The sequence below is a fragment of the Tachysurus vachellii genome, chromosome 25 (assembly GCF_030014155.1).
Source record: "Tachysurus vachellii isolate PV-2020 chromosome 25, HZAU_Pvac_v1, whole genome shotgun sequence".
NCBI lineage: Eukaryota > Metazoa > Chordata > Actinopteri > Siluriformes > Bagridae > Tachysurus > Tachysurus vachellii.
Genome location: NC_083484.1, coordinates 10786164 through 10803812, shown reverse-complemented (window position 1 = coordinate 10803812; position 17649 = coordinate 10786164). Strand labels below are relative to the sequence as shown.

General features: G+C 40.1%; 1 protein-coding gene across 6 annotated transcripts in view; it reads right to left on the bottom strand.

Moving 5' to 3' along the window:
* Positions 1-17649, bottom strand: part of galnt1 (UDP-N-acetyl-alpha-D-galactosamine:polypeptide N-acetylgalactosaminyltransferase 1) — a 117184-nt gene that overhangs the window by 34494 nt on the left and 65041 nt on the right. For all 6 annotated transcript variants that reach the window (XM_060861431.1, XM_060861428.1, XM_060861430.1 and 3 more), the window contains one exon: positions 6139-6307. In XM_060861431.1, the coding sequence (XP_060717414.1) occupies positions 6139-6307 (169 nt within the window). The remainder of the gene's footprint in view (positions 1-6138; positions 6308-17649) is intronic.

Here is a 17649-nt window from a genome sequence, read left to right as displayed (position 1 = left end):
ATAACCCACCCATCTACCAACCCACCAACAAACCAAAAAACAAATCAGCCAGCCAGAGAACAACTAACCAAACTAACCAACCATCCAACTGACAAAAAATCCACTAACTTACAACTGAGCCAAGCAATCGATGAAACAATTAAACCCACCATATAATTAACTAATTAACAAATCAGTCATTATTCAAAACAACAAATCATCCCTAATACCGGAGACAAAAAAAATCTAAGCAAAACAGAGACCTATAAATAAATAATCATTATTTACCTTGTAGAATGGCTTAAAACTACTGTAGCTGTCAAACTACCCATTTAGTTCCTATTTACTGGTTAATGCACAAAATGGAATAAAACATTTGAACCCATCTAATATTCATACACAGTACAGCCTTAACACAAATATATACAGAAAGACAACAAAACAAATAATGAAGTTTCACCACTTGGAACGAAGTAGCAGCGATTATCTTTCCTTCAAAAAGCCGAGACTAAAGCTAAATCCAAATTAGCTTGGAGAATTAATAATGTCGTAGTGAAAAATAAAAGGTCCAAATTCTTGCACAAACAAAGTAGTGTTATGAGATTCAGGACGTGACTGCAGGTGATCCACACATCTCGGGTGCTTTCACACCGGCGGATTAGTCTGAAACAGAGCAGAGTTTGCAGGTCAAACTGGTCATGTAAAAGCTGTCATGTGGACAGGAAGCGCACCGTGGTACTGAACCCGAGACCACTCATAGGAGACCACTCATAGGAGCTGGTGTGTGCTCGGCTGCACTGGATCTGTGCCGTGACACTGATGTATGGCCTCCATAATACTTCCATTAGGTATTTTTTCAGCTGTGCAAGCAAACGTGTTCAAGCCGCTGGTGTCATAATAATAATAATAATAATAATAATAATAATAATAAGGAGACCAGTGTGAGTGCTTGGCTCTTCCTGGAGGCGAAGTGTTTCAGGAAATTAGAAACTACAGAAGGCTTACCTCACTTTTGAGGTGTGTGCCATGGGTAAGATCATTAAGCCAACTTGCAGAGACAGCCCTTGCCTCTCTTGGCAAGTGAAGCCCTTGTGACCCTGTTGTCATGGCAAACTAGTTTCCATGGTCGCCGCCTTTCGAGGCCATCCACAGGAGTCAAATTGTGAGGAAAATAAAGCCAGGAGCACTTTGATTGCACACCTACGAAACTTTTCCACCACTTCTCAAGGACAAAGTGTCTGAACTGTCGCCTTTCTCTCTCTCTCTCTCTCTCTCTCTGATCGGCTGAAACGAATAAACAAATGGAGCGGACAAATCTGAGCAGACAAATCGGAGTCAAATCCTGTGGTAATTAAGCTTGGAGGTTCAAAGAGGAACACACACACAGTTGTGACAGCTTCTATAAGGAATAAAAAAAAAAACTAAAAAAAAAAACACTGCTATTAAAGGTTGTGACATGAGATACAGCTTTTTACTTCTTTAATCTTTTGCAATAATTCGCTTGACACACAAACAAGTAGAAAGGAAGTCGGAGCTCAGTACTCATGCACCTGAAGTGCTTTGACAATCTTTGTACACAGTCAGTGCCTCTTCATGAGGGTAAGAGTAAGTAAAAGCTCCTGTTAATCTCTGTATACGTAGCTAATGTTAAGTTTGTTCAATTGTCGGCTTAACGCATACGCTAGTCCATGGGGACTTGAACAGCTATTAGCTAGCTGCGATTCTTCTGTAAACATGGACCTTTATTCAGTCCATCGCCTGCTGATCTTTAATGCAAGGCATCCAGATATAGGTAGAATTATTACACCACACATACTGCTGATCCCTGCATTACAGGCAGAGAGACACACATATTGAACATTATTTAATATTTGCAGGTAATAATGGCGAATGGCACGGGTTCCACTTGACTGCGAGTCGATTTGAGACTAAGAGATACTAGACAGGCTTCTGAACAATCGTGGAGGACGAAAATTTAAGACCGAAAGCATTTCGCGATCACTCGGACAACAAAATTGATCCAATTATCCTACAGTGTAGACCAAGTTACTGCATGTTCACACAGAAGTCAGTCGGAGAGCAATTCTACACAGCTCGATGTCTTGCACAGACGAATGCTGTGTTTGCACTCTTCTATTTTAAAAAGATCGGAGCTGGAATTTTACAATCACAGGATGGCATAAAACAATGTTGTTGGGAAAAATTTAAGGGAAAAAATCCCAAAAACAAATCCCTTTCTAAATGTTTGGTGGCAATTCTTCCTTTCCCACAAAACACACACATAAAAAAAAACCATCCTTGGCCTATATCAGAGGTGCCAACGTTGTTAAGAATAAAATAAAATACAACACAATTTTACCACAAAACCCCAGTGTGGACAGGGAGGATCCAGGCTTATAGAGTATAAAACACATGGACTGGCCTCGTATTTAGATTTCCATGCAACAAGCTGAGCGTAAATCTTGTAAAAAAAGAACATTGTTGTGTACATGTCTGGTCTGGTATGCAGGTCAGCCCATAGCCGAGGGATGTGGTAGCTCAGTGGTTAAGGTGTTCGGCTACTGATCGGAAGGTCATGGGTTCGAACCCCAGATCCACCAAGCTGCCACTGCTGGGCCCCTGAGCAAGGCCCTTAACCCTCAGTTGCTCAGTTGTAAGTCACTCTGGATAAGGGTGTCTGCTAAATGCTGTAAATGCTGTAAATATATCCAAATGATACTTCACATAATAAACTGTCTATCATGTAAGATAGTGACTGATGTTTAACTGGTTTTTTAACAACTCCAACGTCATGGGGTTTGATTCCGTTGAGGCTCCAGTTTCCAGCCCCAGTCAAAAACCATGCCTTGTATTGTGATTGGCATCTCTAAATTGTCTGCAGTGTGTGTGTGTGTGTGTGTGTATGATTGTGCCCTGTGATGGCTTGGTACCCCATCCAGAGTGTCCATCAGCTTGTGCCCTCAGTCTCCGAGGACAGACTTTATGTTTCCTGTAATCCTGTGCAGGATAAATTGCTACAGAAAATGAATAGATACAAAGATTTATAACGTCTCATAATCAGGCCAGATCTTTTTACTTTCATTTACTTAGAGAGAGAGAGAGAGAGAGAGAGAGAGAGAGAGAGAGAGAGAGAGAGAGAGAAAGAAAAAAAAAAAAAAGCCCAGAAAAGCCCTCCCTCAGATCCAGGGAGATTCAGCTCATAAACTCTCTCATATCAAGTGAGTGAAAAGTGAAAGGAATAACTGCATATTCAGACCTGTGCTGAACTGGATTTGGTGATTTGTGTTCCAAAAGCATCTTTTTCTGAAGTCTCAGGTATCGTCGTCACTGGAGCGAGGGGTCAAAATTCATAATGCTCTGGCTAAATGGAGGATGTTGGCATCTCTGCTTTACATAAGCAAACACAATCGTTTGACCTTTTCTACTCGGCTGTGCTCAAAAGCACTATTTACCACCTGCATGCAGATCAGCCGTGTTTAAATATCAGTCAGAAATCACGGCTGGGAGTCGAGCCAACGCGCGCACGCACGCACACACGCACACACACACACACAGATGCCAGAGACACTTGCATCATCAAACACTCACAAACATACACACACACAAACTCAAACATACTCTCACTCATGCACACACTCCCTCACTCACGCACACACACTCCCTCACACACACAAACTCAAACAAACATACTCTCACTCACACACACACACTCCCTCACACACATACACTCCCTCACACACATACACACGCTCCCTCACACACACACGCTCCCTCACACACACTCTCACACACACACTCCCACACACATTTATACACACACACAGACAAACTCAAACAAACTCTCACTCATGCACACACTCCCTCGCTCACACACACCCTCACGCACACATCCTCACGCACACACCCTCGCGCACACACCCTCACGCGCACACACCCTCACGCGCGCACACACCCTCACGCGCGCACACACCCTCACGCGCGCACACACCCTCACGCGCGCACACACCCTCACGCGCGCACACACCCTCACGCGCGCACACACCCTCACACACACACACCCTCACACACACACACACACACACCCTCACACACACACACACACACACACCCTCACACACACACACACCCTCACACACACACACCCTCACACACACACACCCTCACACACACACACACACACACACCCTCACACACACACACACACACCCTCACACACACACACACACACACCCTCACACACACACACACACACCCTCACACACACACACACACACCCTCACACAGATGCCAGGAGACACTTGCATCATCAAACTATCACACATTTATACACACACACAGACAAACTCAAACAAACAAACTTTTACTCATGCACACACTCCCTCGCTCACGCACAGACACACACACACACTCCCTCTCACACACATACACACACACTCCCTCTAACCTTTGCCAACAGGTTGGCTCTGCTTCTAAGAGATGAGACCTGATTGATGATTCACATGTCAGGCCCAGAGGCTGCACTGGAGCCAAACTGGTATTGAGTGGTGCCAAAAGCAGGCCAGAAGGTTCACACTGGACATGTCAGAGTCACACCACTGCTTTGCATTCTACCTGAGTGGATCTAAACAGGTGCACATTGTTTTTATCGCAGGCTTATCAGTCTGTCAGAGAGAGACGGAGGCAGACTGAGGAAGTTTGATGGTAAGCGCAGGCTGTAACTTTGTAATTGGCACACTCTTATCTTTTAATTGAATGTGTCGATTCTATTGGAAGCTTTTTTTTTCTTTTCCTTTTTTTCCCTGAACGTGTCGGAAAGGGATGGAAAAGACGTCTGGTAATTAGTGGGAGAAAACAGTAAACACATTTCATGGATCAGTGTTTGCATTCCGCCTGCTACACCAGCCCCAACACGCACACACAAACACACACTGCTTATGAGGACCTTCCTTCAATGCAAGTCTTAATGCAGCTAACTGACTGTATGCAACACCTGAATCAATCTAACAATAACCTCAGTCGTCAAGAAACAAATTCTGGTTCTTTTCATTGATTTTTATAATACATTTTTATTGTACATTTTTTAACAAAAAAAACTATATCCTTTAAGGCTTGTAGAGTTGAGTCAAAACCAATTCTTTTGGGAAAATGATGTTCATCAAGATATAAGAACATGCTTGCTTGCTCAAACACGCCTCCACACGGACACTAGGGCTGCAACAAACGATTATTTTGATAATCGATTAATCTAACGATTATTAGAACGATTAATCGACTAATCGTCGATTATTGTCAATGTCATTGACGACTAATCAGTAAGTTTTGAACATTATTCAGCTTTTTCAATTAGTTAAAACATTGAGTTATACATATTCTAACTATAATGTAAAAAAAATGAAAATCACTTCAGCTTTTGAAATGGTTGTTTTAATGAACTTTGAGCCAACTAAACAGGTCATTCTCTTTTAAGCACTGTTTAAATATTCGGGTATCTTTTAATTAAAAGAGCTTCATTAGTAAAACAAGTGTTGAGTTTAATAAAAAGCAGTATGTAACAGTGTCCTTTCTGCACTGGCCTTTTTTGGATTTTCAAATAAGTGCTGAATTAAAATGAAGAAAGGTCAACATATCAACATGTTCACGTGACAAGCTTGCTCTTTTTTGTGAGCAAATGTTTCCTGCAGCAGAGAACATCCGTTCTGATGGAGTGGATGTGGCAGGAATGCAAAGAAAAGATCCCACACCTTGCTTGTTCGCACTCCGTCATAATTTGCGCTTCTTTTAAAAGTTCTCTTCTACCGCATTTGTTAGGGCTGCATTACACTCTAGCGCTACAGCGCCGTAGCGGTCAAATCGCGATATTGCAGGCCCTTACATTAGGACACGTGAGAACAAATGACTACTCGACAACAAAGATATTTGTCGACAATTTTTTATTGTCGACGTTGTCGACAATGTCGACTAATCGTTTCAGCCCTAACGGACACACACACCTTCAATCATGCCAGAAGCCTCAGACAATACAGTGCTCCATCAGGCTGAAGTCATGGTCCATGGCCACACAGCTAAGTCGATCAAAAGTGCAGATACAATATACATTGTATAGTGCTGTACACACTCACACACACACACACACACACACACACACACACACACACTTACCCTTCAAGTCGAACATCGGGCAGTGAACGGTTGAGTGCGATCATCTCGCTGGCCATCAGGTTGAACTGATTGATCTTAAACATCTCCTTCATCTTCTCCTGATGCTCCTTGGGAATCACCACCGGTTTCCCCATTTCACCCGGACCTTCATGAGGCCTCGGGATCACCTCTAAAAGAAACCAAAGAACCATTGGATCATCGAAGTTGTCCATCCAAAAACACTCGTTAGTTCCAATTCAGCTCCAAGTCACAGAACGTGATGAAAAGTGCTGCAGTGGAGCTGAAAATGTGCGCTGTAACTAAGTGTGTTGTGTGTTCAGTTGTGTTTCTGTTTGTAACACAGCTCATTAACTTTCAGATCATGGTTGATATGAGAACCCAAATAAAGTATTTCAGTGGGCCGAACCAAACATTTGGAAAGAGAACTGTTGAGCACAAAATAACTGTCCGAAACAAAATGAGTCTAGTGTCGAGCTACAGTGCAGAAAGGGGAGCGTTATTACAAACATTCACAGATCTTTCCTTTCATTTTCCTTCTCTAACATTGAAAACTGACATCATCATGGCATGATGAAAAGAAGTCAACGGTGTTGAAAGCTTAATCAACAAAGTAGTATATTTATTCTCCCTGCATCGTAATTATACATTTATACATAAAAATGTCTCATCTGTTCAGAGTCAATGGTGCTAGTCAAAAGTGTTGACAAAAAAACTGCTAGGAAACCATCATGCTTCAATCGGCCATTTACCTACTCCGACACATCGGGGTCAAGAACTGACTGGTTAATTACTGCCTCATATATTCCACCTCTTAGTAGTAGCAGTAATAGCAGCAGAAGTAGTAGCAGTAATAGCAGAAGTAGTAGCAGTAATAGCAGTAGTAGTAGCAGTAATAGCAGAAGTAGTAGCAGTAATAGCAGAAGTAGTAGCAGTAGTAGTAGCAGTAATAGCAGTAGAAGTAGCAGTAATAGCAGTAGAAGTAGTAGCAGTAATAGCAGTAGAAGTAGTAGCAGTAATAGCAGTAGTAGTAGCAGTAATAGCAGTAGTAGTAGCAGTAATAGCAGTAGTAGAAGCAGTAATAGCAGTAATAGTAGCAGCAGAAGTAGCAGCAGTAATAGCAGAAGTAGTAGCAGTAATAGCAGAAGTAGTAGCAGTAATAGCAGAAGTAGTAGCAGTAATAGCAGTAGAAGTAGTAGCAGTAATAGCAGTAGTAGTAGCAGTAATAGCAGTAGTAGTAGCAGTAATAGCAGTAGTAGAAGCAGTAATAGCAGTAATAGTAGCAGCAGAAGTAGCAGCAGTAATAGCAGTAGTAGAAGCAGTAATAGCAGTAGTAGTAGCAGTAATAGCAGTAATAGTAGCAGCAGTAATAGCAGTAGTAGAAGCAGTAGTAGCAGTAATAGTAGCAGCAGTAATAGCAGTAGTAGCAGCAGTAGTAACAGTAGTAGCAGCAGTAGTAACAGTAGTAGCAGTAGCTGCAGTAGCAGAAGCAGAATATGGTCTGGATTTGCACTTGATGTGTATTGAAAACTGAGGTGAGGTTCATACACAGATGGCTGTGAGTTTGTGGAGCAGTTGAGCAGTGTTCGCAGGGCCAAATACACAAAGACTGAAAAACGGAAAATCCTGGAAAATGGGGTTCAAAAATTTGGGAAAAAGTCCAAAAGACTGGAAAAGCTGAAAATATCCGTTTTGTCAAACTCATTTATGAGCTTAATGAGAAGTCTAGACACAGATTGCTAGCTAAATACTTTTCTAGGGCTAGAGCAATGACGAACAATTTATCTATCTGCCTATAATCTGTAAATCTTATAAAAGACCAATTTTTGGGGGCTTTTTTCATCAAGAAAAATGGTGTGTGTGTGTGTGTGTGTGTGTGTGTGTGTGATGTACTGAACTATGATGATGAAAGCCAAATGAAAGCATTAGTGAGATTAAGGTCAGATTTTCAGCACTGACAAAGAGATTACGTTATCTTTAGCATATTAGTGTCTCTGCCTCTTTAATCCTGAGTGTCTTTATGCTCAGTGTCTGTGTGTGAGTGTGTTTCCCTAAAAAAACTATTTACTTTATTACCAACATCACAAAAATACCATGTTTGAGGAAAAATTCAGAAATACGGATATTAACATTAGGCGCACTATTTGTTTTTTGTTTAATTTGTTGGTTGGTTGATTGATTGATTGATTGATTGATTGATTGATTCATTGGTTGATACCTGGTTGACTGGCTGACTGACTGGTTGATTCATTTGACTGGTTGACTGGCAGAAATATTCCCAGTGCATCAGGTTAAGACTGTTGGTGCGTCTTGAGACTGGGCTACAGTAACATGAATGAATGTTCGGGATTAAAATCTCTAGTTATGTAGAGTAATCTCTACCAGCTATGAGTGATGTAGCAGAGCTTTTTTTGTTGTTGTTTTTGTGGTTAATGACTACAGCTATGAAGTACCATCCCATTTTCAGAAATTCAGGTGCTCACTTGTTAGTCTGTATTTAACACACACTTCAATATCTACCTAGCTGGTACTTTGCATACTGGGGTTAAAATGGGACCAGCGGCCACTTTTTAGCTTAGCTAGTGAATACAGTGCCTTGCAAAAATATTTCCACATTTTGACATGTTACAACCACAAAGAAAAATGTATTTTATTGGGATTTTATGAAATAGCCCGAATGAAAGTGGCACATAATTGTGAAGTGAAATGAAAATGATAAATGATGTCCAAATGTTTTTTTACAAATAAATATCTGAAAAGTGTGGTGTGCATTTGTATTCAGCCCCCTTTACTCTGATACCCCTAACTAAAATCCAGTGAAACAAACTGCCTTTAGAAGTCACCTAATTAGTAAAGAGTCCACCTGTGTATAATTTAATCTCAGTATAAATACAGCTGTTCTGTGAAGCCCTCAGAAGTGTGTTAGAGAACATTAGTGAACAAACAGCATCATGAAGACCAAAGAACACATCAGACAGGTCAGGGATAAAGTTGTGGAGAAGTTTAAAGCAGGGGTAGGTTATAAACTAATATCCCAAGCCTTGAACATCTCACGGAGCACTGTACAATCCATCATCCGGAAATGGAAAGAGTATGGCACAACTGCAAGCCTACCAAGACCTACCAAATCGCTGTTTACAGATGCTCGCCATCCAATCTGACTGAGCTTGAGCTGTTTTGCAAAGAAGAATGGGCAAAAATTTCACTCTCTAGATGTGCAAAGCTGGTAGAGACAAACCTCAAAAGACTTGCATCTGTAAATAGAGCGAAATGTGGTTCTACAAAGCAGAGGTGGGAGTAAGTCACACATGTGCAAGTCACAAGTAAGTCTCAAGTCATGAATGTCGAGTCAAAGTCAAGTCGATTCTTTTTTTAATATTTGTCAAGCAAGTCTCAAGTCTCAAATTTGCGACTTAAGTCTGACTCGAGTCAAGTCATATGACTCGAGTCCCCCATCTCTGCTACAAAGTATTGACTCAGTGGGGCTGTATACAAATTCACACCACACTTTTCAGATATTTATTTGTAAAAAAAAAAAAAAATCCATTATGTGCCGCTTTGTGTTGGTCTATCACATAAAATCCTAATAATATACATTTTTGTTTGTGGTTGTAACGTGTCAAAATGTGAAAAAGTTCATTGGGTATGAATACTTTTGCAAGGTACTGTATATCATGGGTCTAGGATCAATCTGTAAGTCCCCAAACCTCTCAAAACCCCTCAACACAAAGCATTGGAATCTGTTCCTGCTGACTTGTAGACAGTCTGTATTTTTGTTCTAGTCCAGCTTTTTAGGCATTTCAGCCACACAGATCCAATTAGCTGAGTCAGCCATCCTATGAGCTGGAAAAGAGTGAAAATGTGCTGCGATTCAAAGGCTGGAATGAAGTCCCACAGGGAGTCAGCACTTTACCCCAAACTACTACTCATCAGATTAAAGAGAATAGCCTTTACAGTTTACCAACCATCCTTTTATCCTTTACAATCCTCTACCGAATCCATAGCAACTGAGAAGCTCGCACGCTTCTTTCCAGTCCTGACAGCTCAGTAATTAGTCTGCTTTAAGATGGACACGTTTTCATTGGGGAGCCCAGATGTTCTGTTCGTTTGTACGTAACTGATTGTTTTAAATGCCTTGTATTTGCCTGCAGCAATGAGAAAGCGTTCACTTAATGAAGGAACTGCATTCTGTATAAATTCATATAATAATGTAACCGTTACGTCACTCTGCTCATCTGGGTCCTAATCCCACTTCCTGGTTTAAAACGATAGTGTTAGCGACATCATTAGCAAACATCTTGAAGCATCTTAAAATATGAAAGCTCGTCAGAGGAAAAGGAAAAAAAAGAAGGAGGGATGCCATTTATACTGGAAGCACCTTTAACAATAACGTACAAATAAACGTGACCTAGCTGGCTAGCCGACATGCTATAACATGAGTGTGGATTCTTCGGGATCTAATTCTACCAGTGAAGCAAAAATATAAACGTCTGGCCATATGGTGTTTAAAATGTTGCTTAATTGATATTCATTCCTTGTTTATTGCATTAAAAGCTTTATCACAGTCACAATGGTGTGATTATAGTGAATGGCTCAGGTAAAAGCAGCCAGGGAGATTAAGCGTAACTGGAGTGAATACATTCACAAGGTTAGCAGGACGTGTGCCTTGTCGAAAAAAGGCTAAAAATACAAAAAATTGTATGCATAAACAATTATACAAAATTAATAAACAATTCAAAATAGCCTATCACACATGGTTGTCATGTAATCCTTCTGTTGCTCCCTGTTTGGGGTCACAATAGTGATCATCTGATCCACATGTTCTAGTTTTTACTAATAGGTTTTTACGCCGAATGCATTTCCTGACACAGACCTCACATTTTATCCAGCCTTGGGACCGGCACTGAGGGTGAACCGCTAGGTGTCTGGGTCGGTTCCCTGCCTGGGAATCGGATCCAAGCCACGGTGGCAAAATAGCCTATCATATACTTTACATGCGTTTTAAAAATAGTTTAAAAAGCTTGAGATATTCATAGACCATGTGCATCAGTGTACATCTGCATCTCTGTTCTCAGAACGTTTCTACTGTATAAACTAGGTTTGTATATTGTATCTTGTTTTTACTTTAATTTGTATGCCTTGTTAACCGTCTGAGCACATAAATAAAATAACATGATGCACTGGATCAAGTGCTGTTTTAAAAGCTGTCAAAAAGCTGTTTTTTTTTTTTTTATTTTAATATTTCATTTGTAAATACTCTCTTGCTTACTTCAGTCCGCATTTTCTATCCTATATTTCTATTTCTATATAAAAGTAACATTTTAAAAATTGCATTCGTGTTTTTTAATAAAATGAGGAAATATTTAACTGGCTACATAATTAGTCTCAGGAAATGAGAAAACTTTCCTCTGTTGATATCAGTCGCCTTGCTAAGATAAAAATAAATGTAATTTATGTAATTCAGTGAAAAACACAACAAAGCACTTGCTATTTCTAATGACAAAGCTTCCAGCAGAAGGCTAAAAAATGCATGAGGGTGAATTTTAGGTACAAACATCGATCATCTAGCATATTCTAGGCAACTTTGTGAATGCTGAACGGCGAATCAGACGAGTGTAATGTCATATAAATAAGGATCGTAAGTATCTTATCTGAAAACGTACATAACATCATATACAGTGACTAATCGCTGACTACACACCAGTTACAGAACCTTCAAGCATCCCTGTTCCTGTCTCAGTGTTCATCATGCAAAATGGATACACAAAATGCAATAATGTACAAAAACAAACAAACAAACAAACAAAAAAACATAAAACACATCACTCACACTCATTGAAAGCAAGATCAGTGCTGCGGAGTGAATTATAGAACATATGCGTAAAGACAGACGTCTAAGGGCTTTGTAGCGTCTATGAAGAGCTGAACGGCTTCTTGGCACTTTGGGTCTTAGTTCTATGTTCGGAAACACGCGCATTCCCCAGACGAACGCTTCATAACCTCTTTATATTTTATGTCCATAAACTATTCAACAACACTATTAAAAATAGACCTGCTGCCACCATTCTGTCGTTTAACTTATCAGGGATTTTATACGAGTGGAAATTTCTGAATTTTAATTGAACAGCCTCAGTCATGTTCTCAAAGTCACTCAAATCCTTCCACTTGGCCTTTCAATAACTGACTGGTTAATTACTGCCTCATATATTCCACCCCTTGACATGTGCCACTGTAATGAGATTCACCTCGTCACCTCTCAGTGGTTTTAATGTTATGGCTTGATGGGTGTATGATGCTAGCTGAAGTGTAAACTAAATATATTAAAGCAGATATCATGATGGATCATACATCATAATGCTCTTTTCTGAGAGATTGCTGCTATCATGACTTTTTTTTATTTTTATACTTTTATACTCTTACAGTATATCTTCTAGAAAACACATGTATACGAATGATCTAACATTTTACCATTTAACGGTTTTTTATAGATTAATTTTTTTTTTTTTTTCCCCATTTTCCTCCTTTTCAGTGTTAATATATAGTTGGGCCCAAAAAATAAAATGATCATCTAGTTCATATCTTAATGGTGTATTTCTGAACACAAGGAATCCTACAGTACTGTACAGAAGTTCTGCTGTTTATTTACTGTTAATTATATGGTGGTAAACAATAACGAGGGGAAAATGACGAGTACGTTCGTTCCCTTTGCAGTTAAATTGTCATGTGGTACTAAACGATAATGGTAAGTAAGTGTAGTTAACAGAAAAGAAAACAAAAGTCTTTGAGAGTAAAACACCAGTTGTATTTTGTAGTTGGAGTCACACAACTCAAGATTTCTTCACAGATAAGGAAGTTACTTCCATTTCATGAGCCAGTACAAAAGAGCCGCGTTGTGCCTGTGAGAGAAAATAAAACTGCAGAGAAATGCTAATTATGGTTGGGTTGTCATATTTTCTTAAATACAAACCTGTGCAATAAAGCCGGGCAATCCAGATCCCTGTGGTGAGTGAGCAACGGCGCAAAAAATAGAAGGAACTGACGCATAGCTGGCAGAGGAATTGTGTGGGGAAGGAAAATTAAAAGGTCTCGCAAGACAATTGTTGTTGGGAGAGAGGAAGCAATGATCTAACCATCTTTCTAAAAGAGCTGGGGTTGGGTAGGTGCAAAAAGAAGAATTGGGCTAGCCTCCGAATTTTTTTAGATGACGGTAACCAGAGAATTACCGTAAAATGATCGTCAGTTCTGGGCACACATCATTTGTCAGGAACTGACATCGCCAAATGCTTTGGTTAGGGGCTGCGCGTCTGTCCTTCGGAATCGGCATAGTGTACGTGTTATAAACCTGATTATGCAATGTATTAGTCTCTGAACTTTCCGTGACCCTTAGCAGCATGAAGCAACTCCAGAAGATGATAAAATGATGATTAAGGATACATTTAAGGCAGTAAAGATTGGACAAAAATGGACCAGTGTTCTGCCCAGGCCTGTCTTCTGGCTGCCTGGAAAACTAATTAACTCAGCTAAAAGTGGTAGCTAATCTAATTAAGCCCAAGAGTATCTAATGGCCTAGCTGGCTGGTTAAGTGCATTAACATACAAATGAGCAATGGGCTGAAGTCAAAGAAAATGAGCAAGTATTTAAATCTGTGTACCCAATTTCCCTTCTCTGCTGATCAGCATATGTTTGTGCCCTCGATGTAACGCAAGTTTGTGGCTAATATATCAGCCATGAGCTGTAGAGTACTACACCTAGTCTACTCACATCACAGACAGTTAGAGTCTGAATTGTGTCTTTATTTGTGCTTTTATTTTTATTTAACTGCAAGAAAGCTACAAGCTGTAAATGCCAATTATGTGATATCACAGCTGGAGTTGCACTGTACACAAAATGTAGTGTGTGCGTGTGTGTGTGTGTGTGTGTGTGTGTGTGAGATGTGGGGCCAACACAATCCTCCTAAAACTGCTTCAAGTGTCTTCCAAAAGATACAGAATATTTTCTTTGATGATGATGGTGGTGGTGGTGGTAGTGGAGCGTGCTGTATAAACTTTATATCTCTCTTATAGGTGTGAGATGAGTTCTGCTGGGTGTAAAGGCTATAGATTTTTCTTTGCATTATATTTATTGTCTTCGAACTGTTCAGTGAGCTCTTGTGCCCGGTGAAAAGGGGCGGGGCTTTCCTCATTCCTTCAAACTCTGGACTCGTAAAACAGCGAAGCGTCCAAATCAGTGGATTGGGAGGTTAATCTGTTGTCTGGGAGTTTTATCAGATGTGTACAGTTTGCTAGATGGTATCTGTAAAAGGTCTGGACTGCAAAGTGAAATAACGTTTTACTAAACTGCAGCTAATTTCCAATTTCTTAAATCAAAGAATGTTTATCTGAAGTGCTGTTATTTGTGCTGTATCATGTACTAGAGCGTGTGAGAGCGGACAATCTGAGAATCTAAAATGTTTTAGTGTGTGTTCTATTTAACAGAGGGTGTGAGACGCAGTGATACGAGCAACATTTAAAAAACCTTGCATCACTGGCAGCTTGCTGACTGTGAAGTTCCCGCTGTGAAAGCAATTTGTCTTGAGATAAAGTCCAAAAACATCAAGAAAACTTTGACTGGATCATGAATTACCGATGAGGACACAGCAGAGAACGTTCACCTTGAGCAAAATCTAGGATTTGCACAGATCATGTGAACGGCGTATTTCAACGCCAGTCCAGCGAATTTCTCTCAAAGGCAATGAGATTGTATGTATGATGGAACATCTGACACCCGTCTGAATGGGAATTTCTCATTGTAGGATTGCGTTGATCAATCAGAACTTTCTTTTGTGCTGCTGAGTGCTTTTCAAAGGTGCTTCTCTGCCTTTCAGCTACAAAAAATGTATGTATAAATAACTAAATAAAATCCCCGGTGTAGTGATTTGTCCTTTCCTGTGTGAATTGACTAGAAGACGATTTACAGTGCATTGCCTTGCAAAAACATTGTGATTTAGTACTGTACAAACCATTCAGTTCTCATCAAGGCTAATTCTGATGAACTGCACAGTATTTCATGCTAATGGGAACGCCACAGGATCTCAGGCAGGATGTTAGAGTTGGCTGGGGCTTCTGTAGCTCGCATTCGAATGCCTCAGCTTCTATGGAGCTGCAAGCTTGCCAAGCTACTCTGGTGTGTGCAGTGCTGAATTTTGAGTCCACTTTGCACTTTGTGAGGTCCCTTGATTCTCAAGTGTATGAGTAATTCATGTTCTAGACGACATGGCGTCCTTATTGAAAGTCAGAAAGATGTGTTGTTTTTTGTTCCACACTCCTGGGCAACTCTGTGTCCTGAAAGAGATGCTGTGGCATAAAGCCCACTGTTCCCTGCATGTTATACACGTCATTTCATTGTTAAAAGACCCGAGGTGCCAATGAGCCAGACAGCTGCCCTGACAGTTAAAATGAGTGGGACTGACAAACATGGTTGCTTAAGCTAAATATATTAGAGCCACTAGTCAAGTAGCCACCAAACATTTATGCTATAATCTTCATGTGCAGGTACAATGCATGTATCTACCTACATAATGTATACCAAAGACTTAGCTTTAAGCTTTAACCACCTACACAACGAGGAAAAGTACACTTTACTAGCCTCTTTCAGGCTAATATCAAACTAAACTAAACGTTTTTTTAGTAAAGTTATAAACAAACCAGTAGTGGCTAGTCACACACTAGATCTACAGAAGGTCTAAACTCTACAGCAGCTTTTATTGGCCAAGGACAGTCCAAGAGGGCATCTGATTGACATGTAAAGCAACCAATCACACACTGTTTTGATCAGGTTGGGGAGTGAAAATTGTAAAGTTCCTACAAAAACAGAACAGCGTGCAACCACGGACCATTCACTTAAGAAAGTTGTGCATATTATTAGTCGTGAATTTCAACTCATTTGGAAAATCCAGCGTAGATTCCAACCAATCGGTTGATGACTTCAATACTCAATGTATATGTATGATTTGTGTGCCGTATGCACCAGACTTTCAGATAACGGTTTGTGGACGTGACGTCTGAGGCTGAGGCTGGTCACACACAAACATCTACACAAATATGAACCTATTCTGTTGCTGACTGTCAGAAGAAGAACCCAGTGTGACCTGTAGCACAACCACCTGAGGGTTTGTCATGTTTGAGTCACCATAACCTGAGCAAGTATAAAGGTGTTACTAATAAGGAGGCTTACAGACGCTCTGGGGAATATTTTGAGAGCAAGTCCTAAGAAGTCCTTTCTGATTTTCTGATTTAGTCTGTAAACAGACTCAAAAAATGAGATCCAATTTTACCCTTTGACTATTTTCCAGCATCCCTTTGGTTGGTTTTTCTTCAGGTTTTTCCTCCAGTGGCATTGTGTTAATTATATATAAAAAAAATACAGATAATTGTTATACCCATAAGAAAAGTACTGCAGGGTCCAAAAATCTGAGCTCATTAGCAAAAATGCTTCTTATTTGATTTTTTTTTCTTCATTTAATACAACATTTTCGTTACAAATTCTATTAATATATTAATTCTATTAATCTTAGAAATATTTAATGAGTTGTGTAATAATTTGATACGTCCTCCGTTTGTTTTAATGATCCGTCAAGCAGACATGGACTCCACGTGGGTGTGTAAGAACTGATGATTCAAGTAAGTTCAAATTCATCTGTGTGTCGTAGGAACATGTGCTTCAAAGGCAGGGATGAGACACAAGGGAACGACGGAACACAAATATGTTCAAGTTTAAACAGTGACTGAGAAATAGTATGAGTCATTTGTGTCTTTTAAACTTTATAGACAGACAGACAGACAGACAGACAGACAGACAATTAGATTGATGGATAGACAGGAGGATGGATAGATAGAGTTGATGGACAGATAGAGCTGACATAGATAGAGTTGATGAACAGATAGAGCTGACAGATAGAGTTGATGGACAGATAGAGTTGATGGACAGATAGAGCTGACATAGATAGAGTTGATGGACAGATAGAGTTGATGGACAGATAGTTGATGGACAGATAGAGCTGATATAGATAGAGTTGATGGACAGATAGAGTTGATGGACAGATAGAGCTGACATAGATAGAGTTGATGAACAGATAGAGCTGACATAGATAGAGTTGATGGACAGATAGAGTTGATGGACAGATAGAGCTGACAGATAGAGTTGATGGACAGATAGAGCTGACAGAGCTGACAGACAGATAGAGCTGAGAGACAGATAGAGTTGACAGATAGATTGCTAGATTAATGAATAGCACAGATTAATGGATAGGCAGGCAGGCAGAGTTGATGGATAGACAGATTAATGGATATGCAGAAAGACGGACGGACGGACAGAAAGACAGACATTCATTCCATATTTTCAGTGTTCTGAGACTTTTGGACCTCTCTGTATGAGAGAGAGAGAAGTGTGTTACTTTGTGTGTTATCACAAACACAGAGCTGGATCATTCTTAAGTACTCAATAAAAGCATCATTATATTCATATACAATTTAGTTT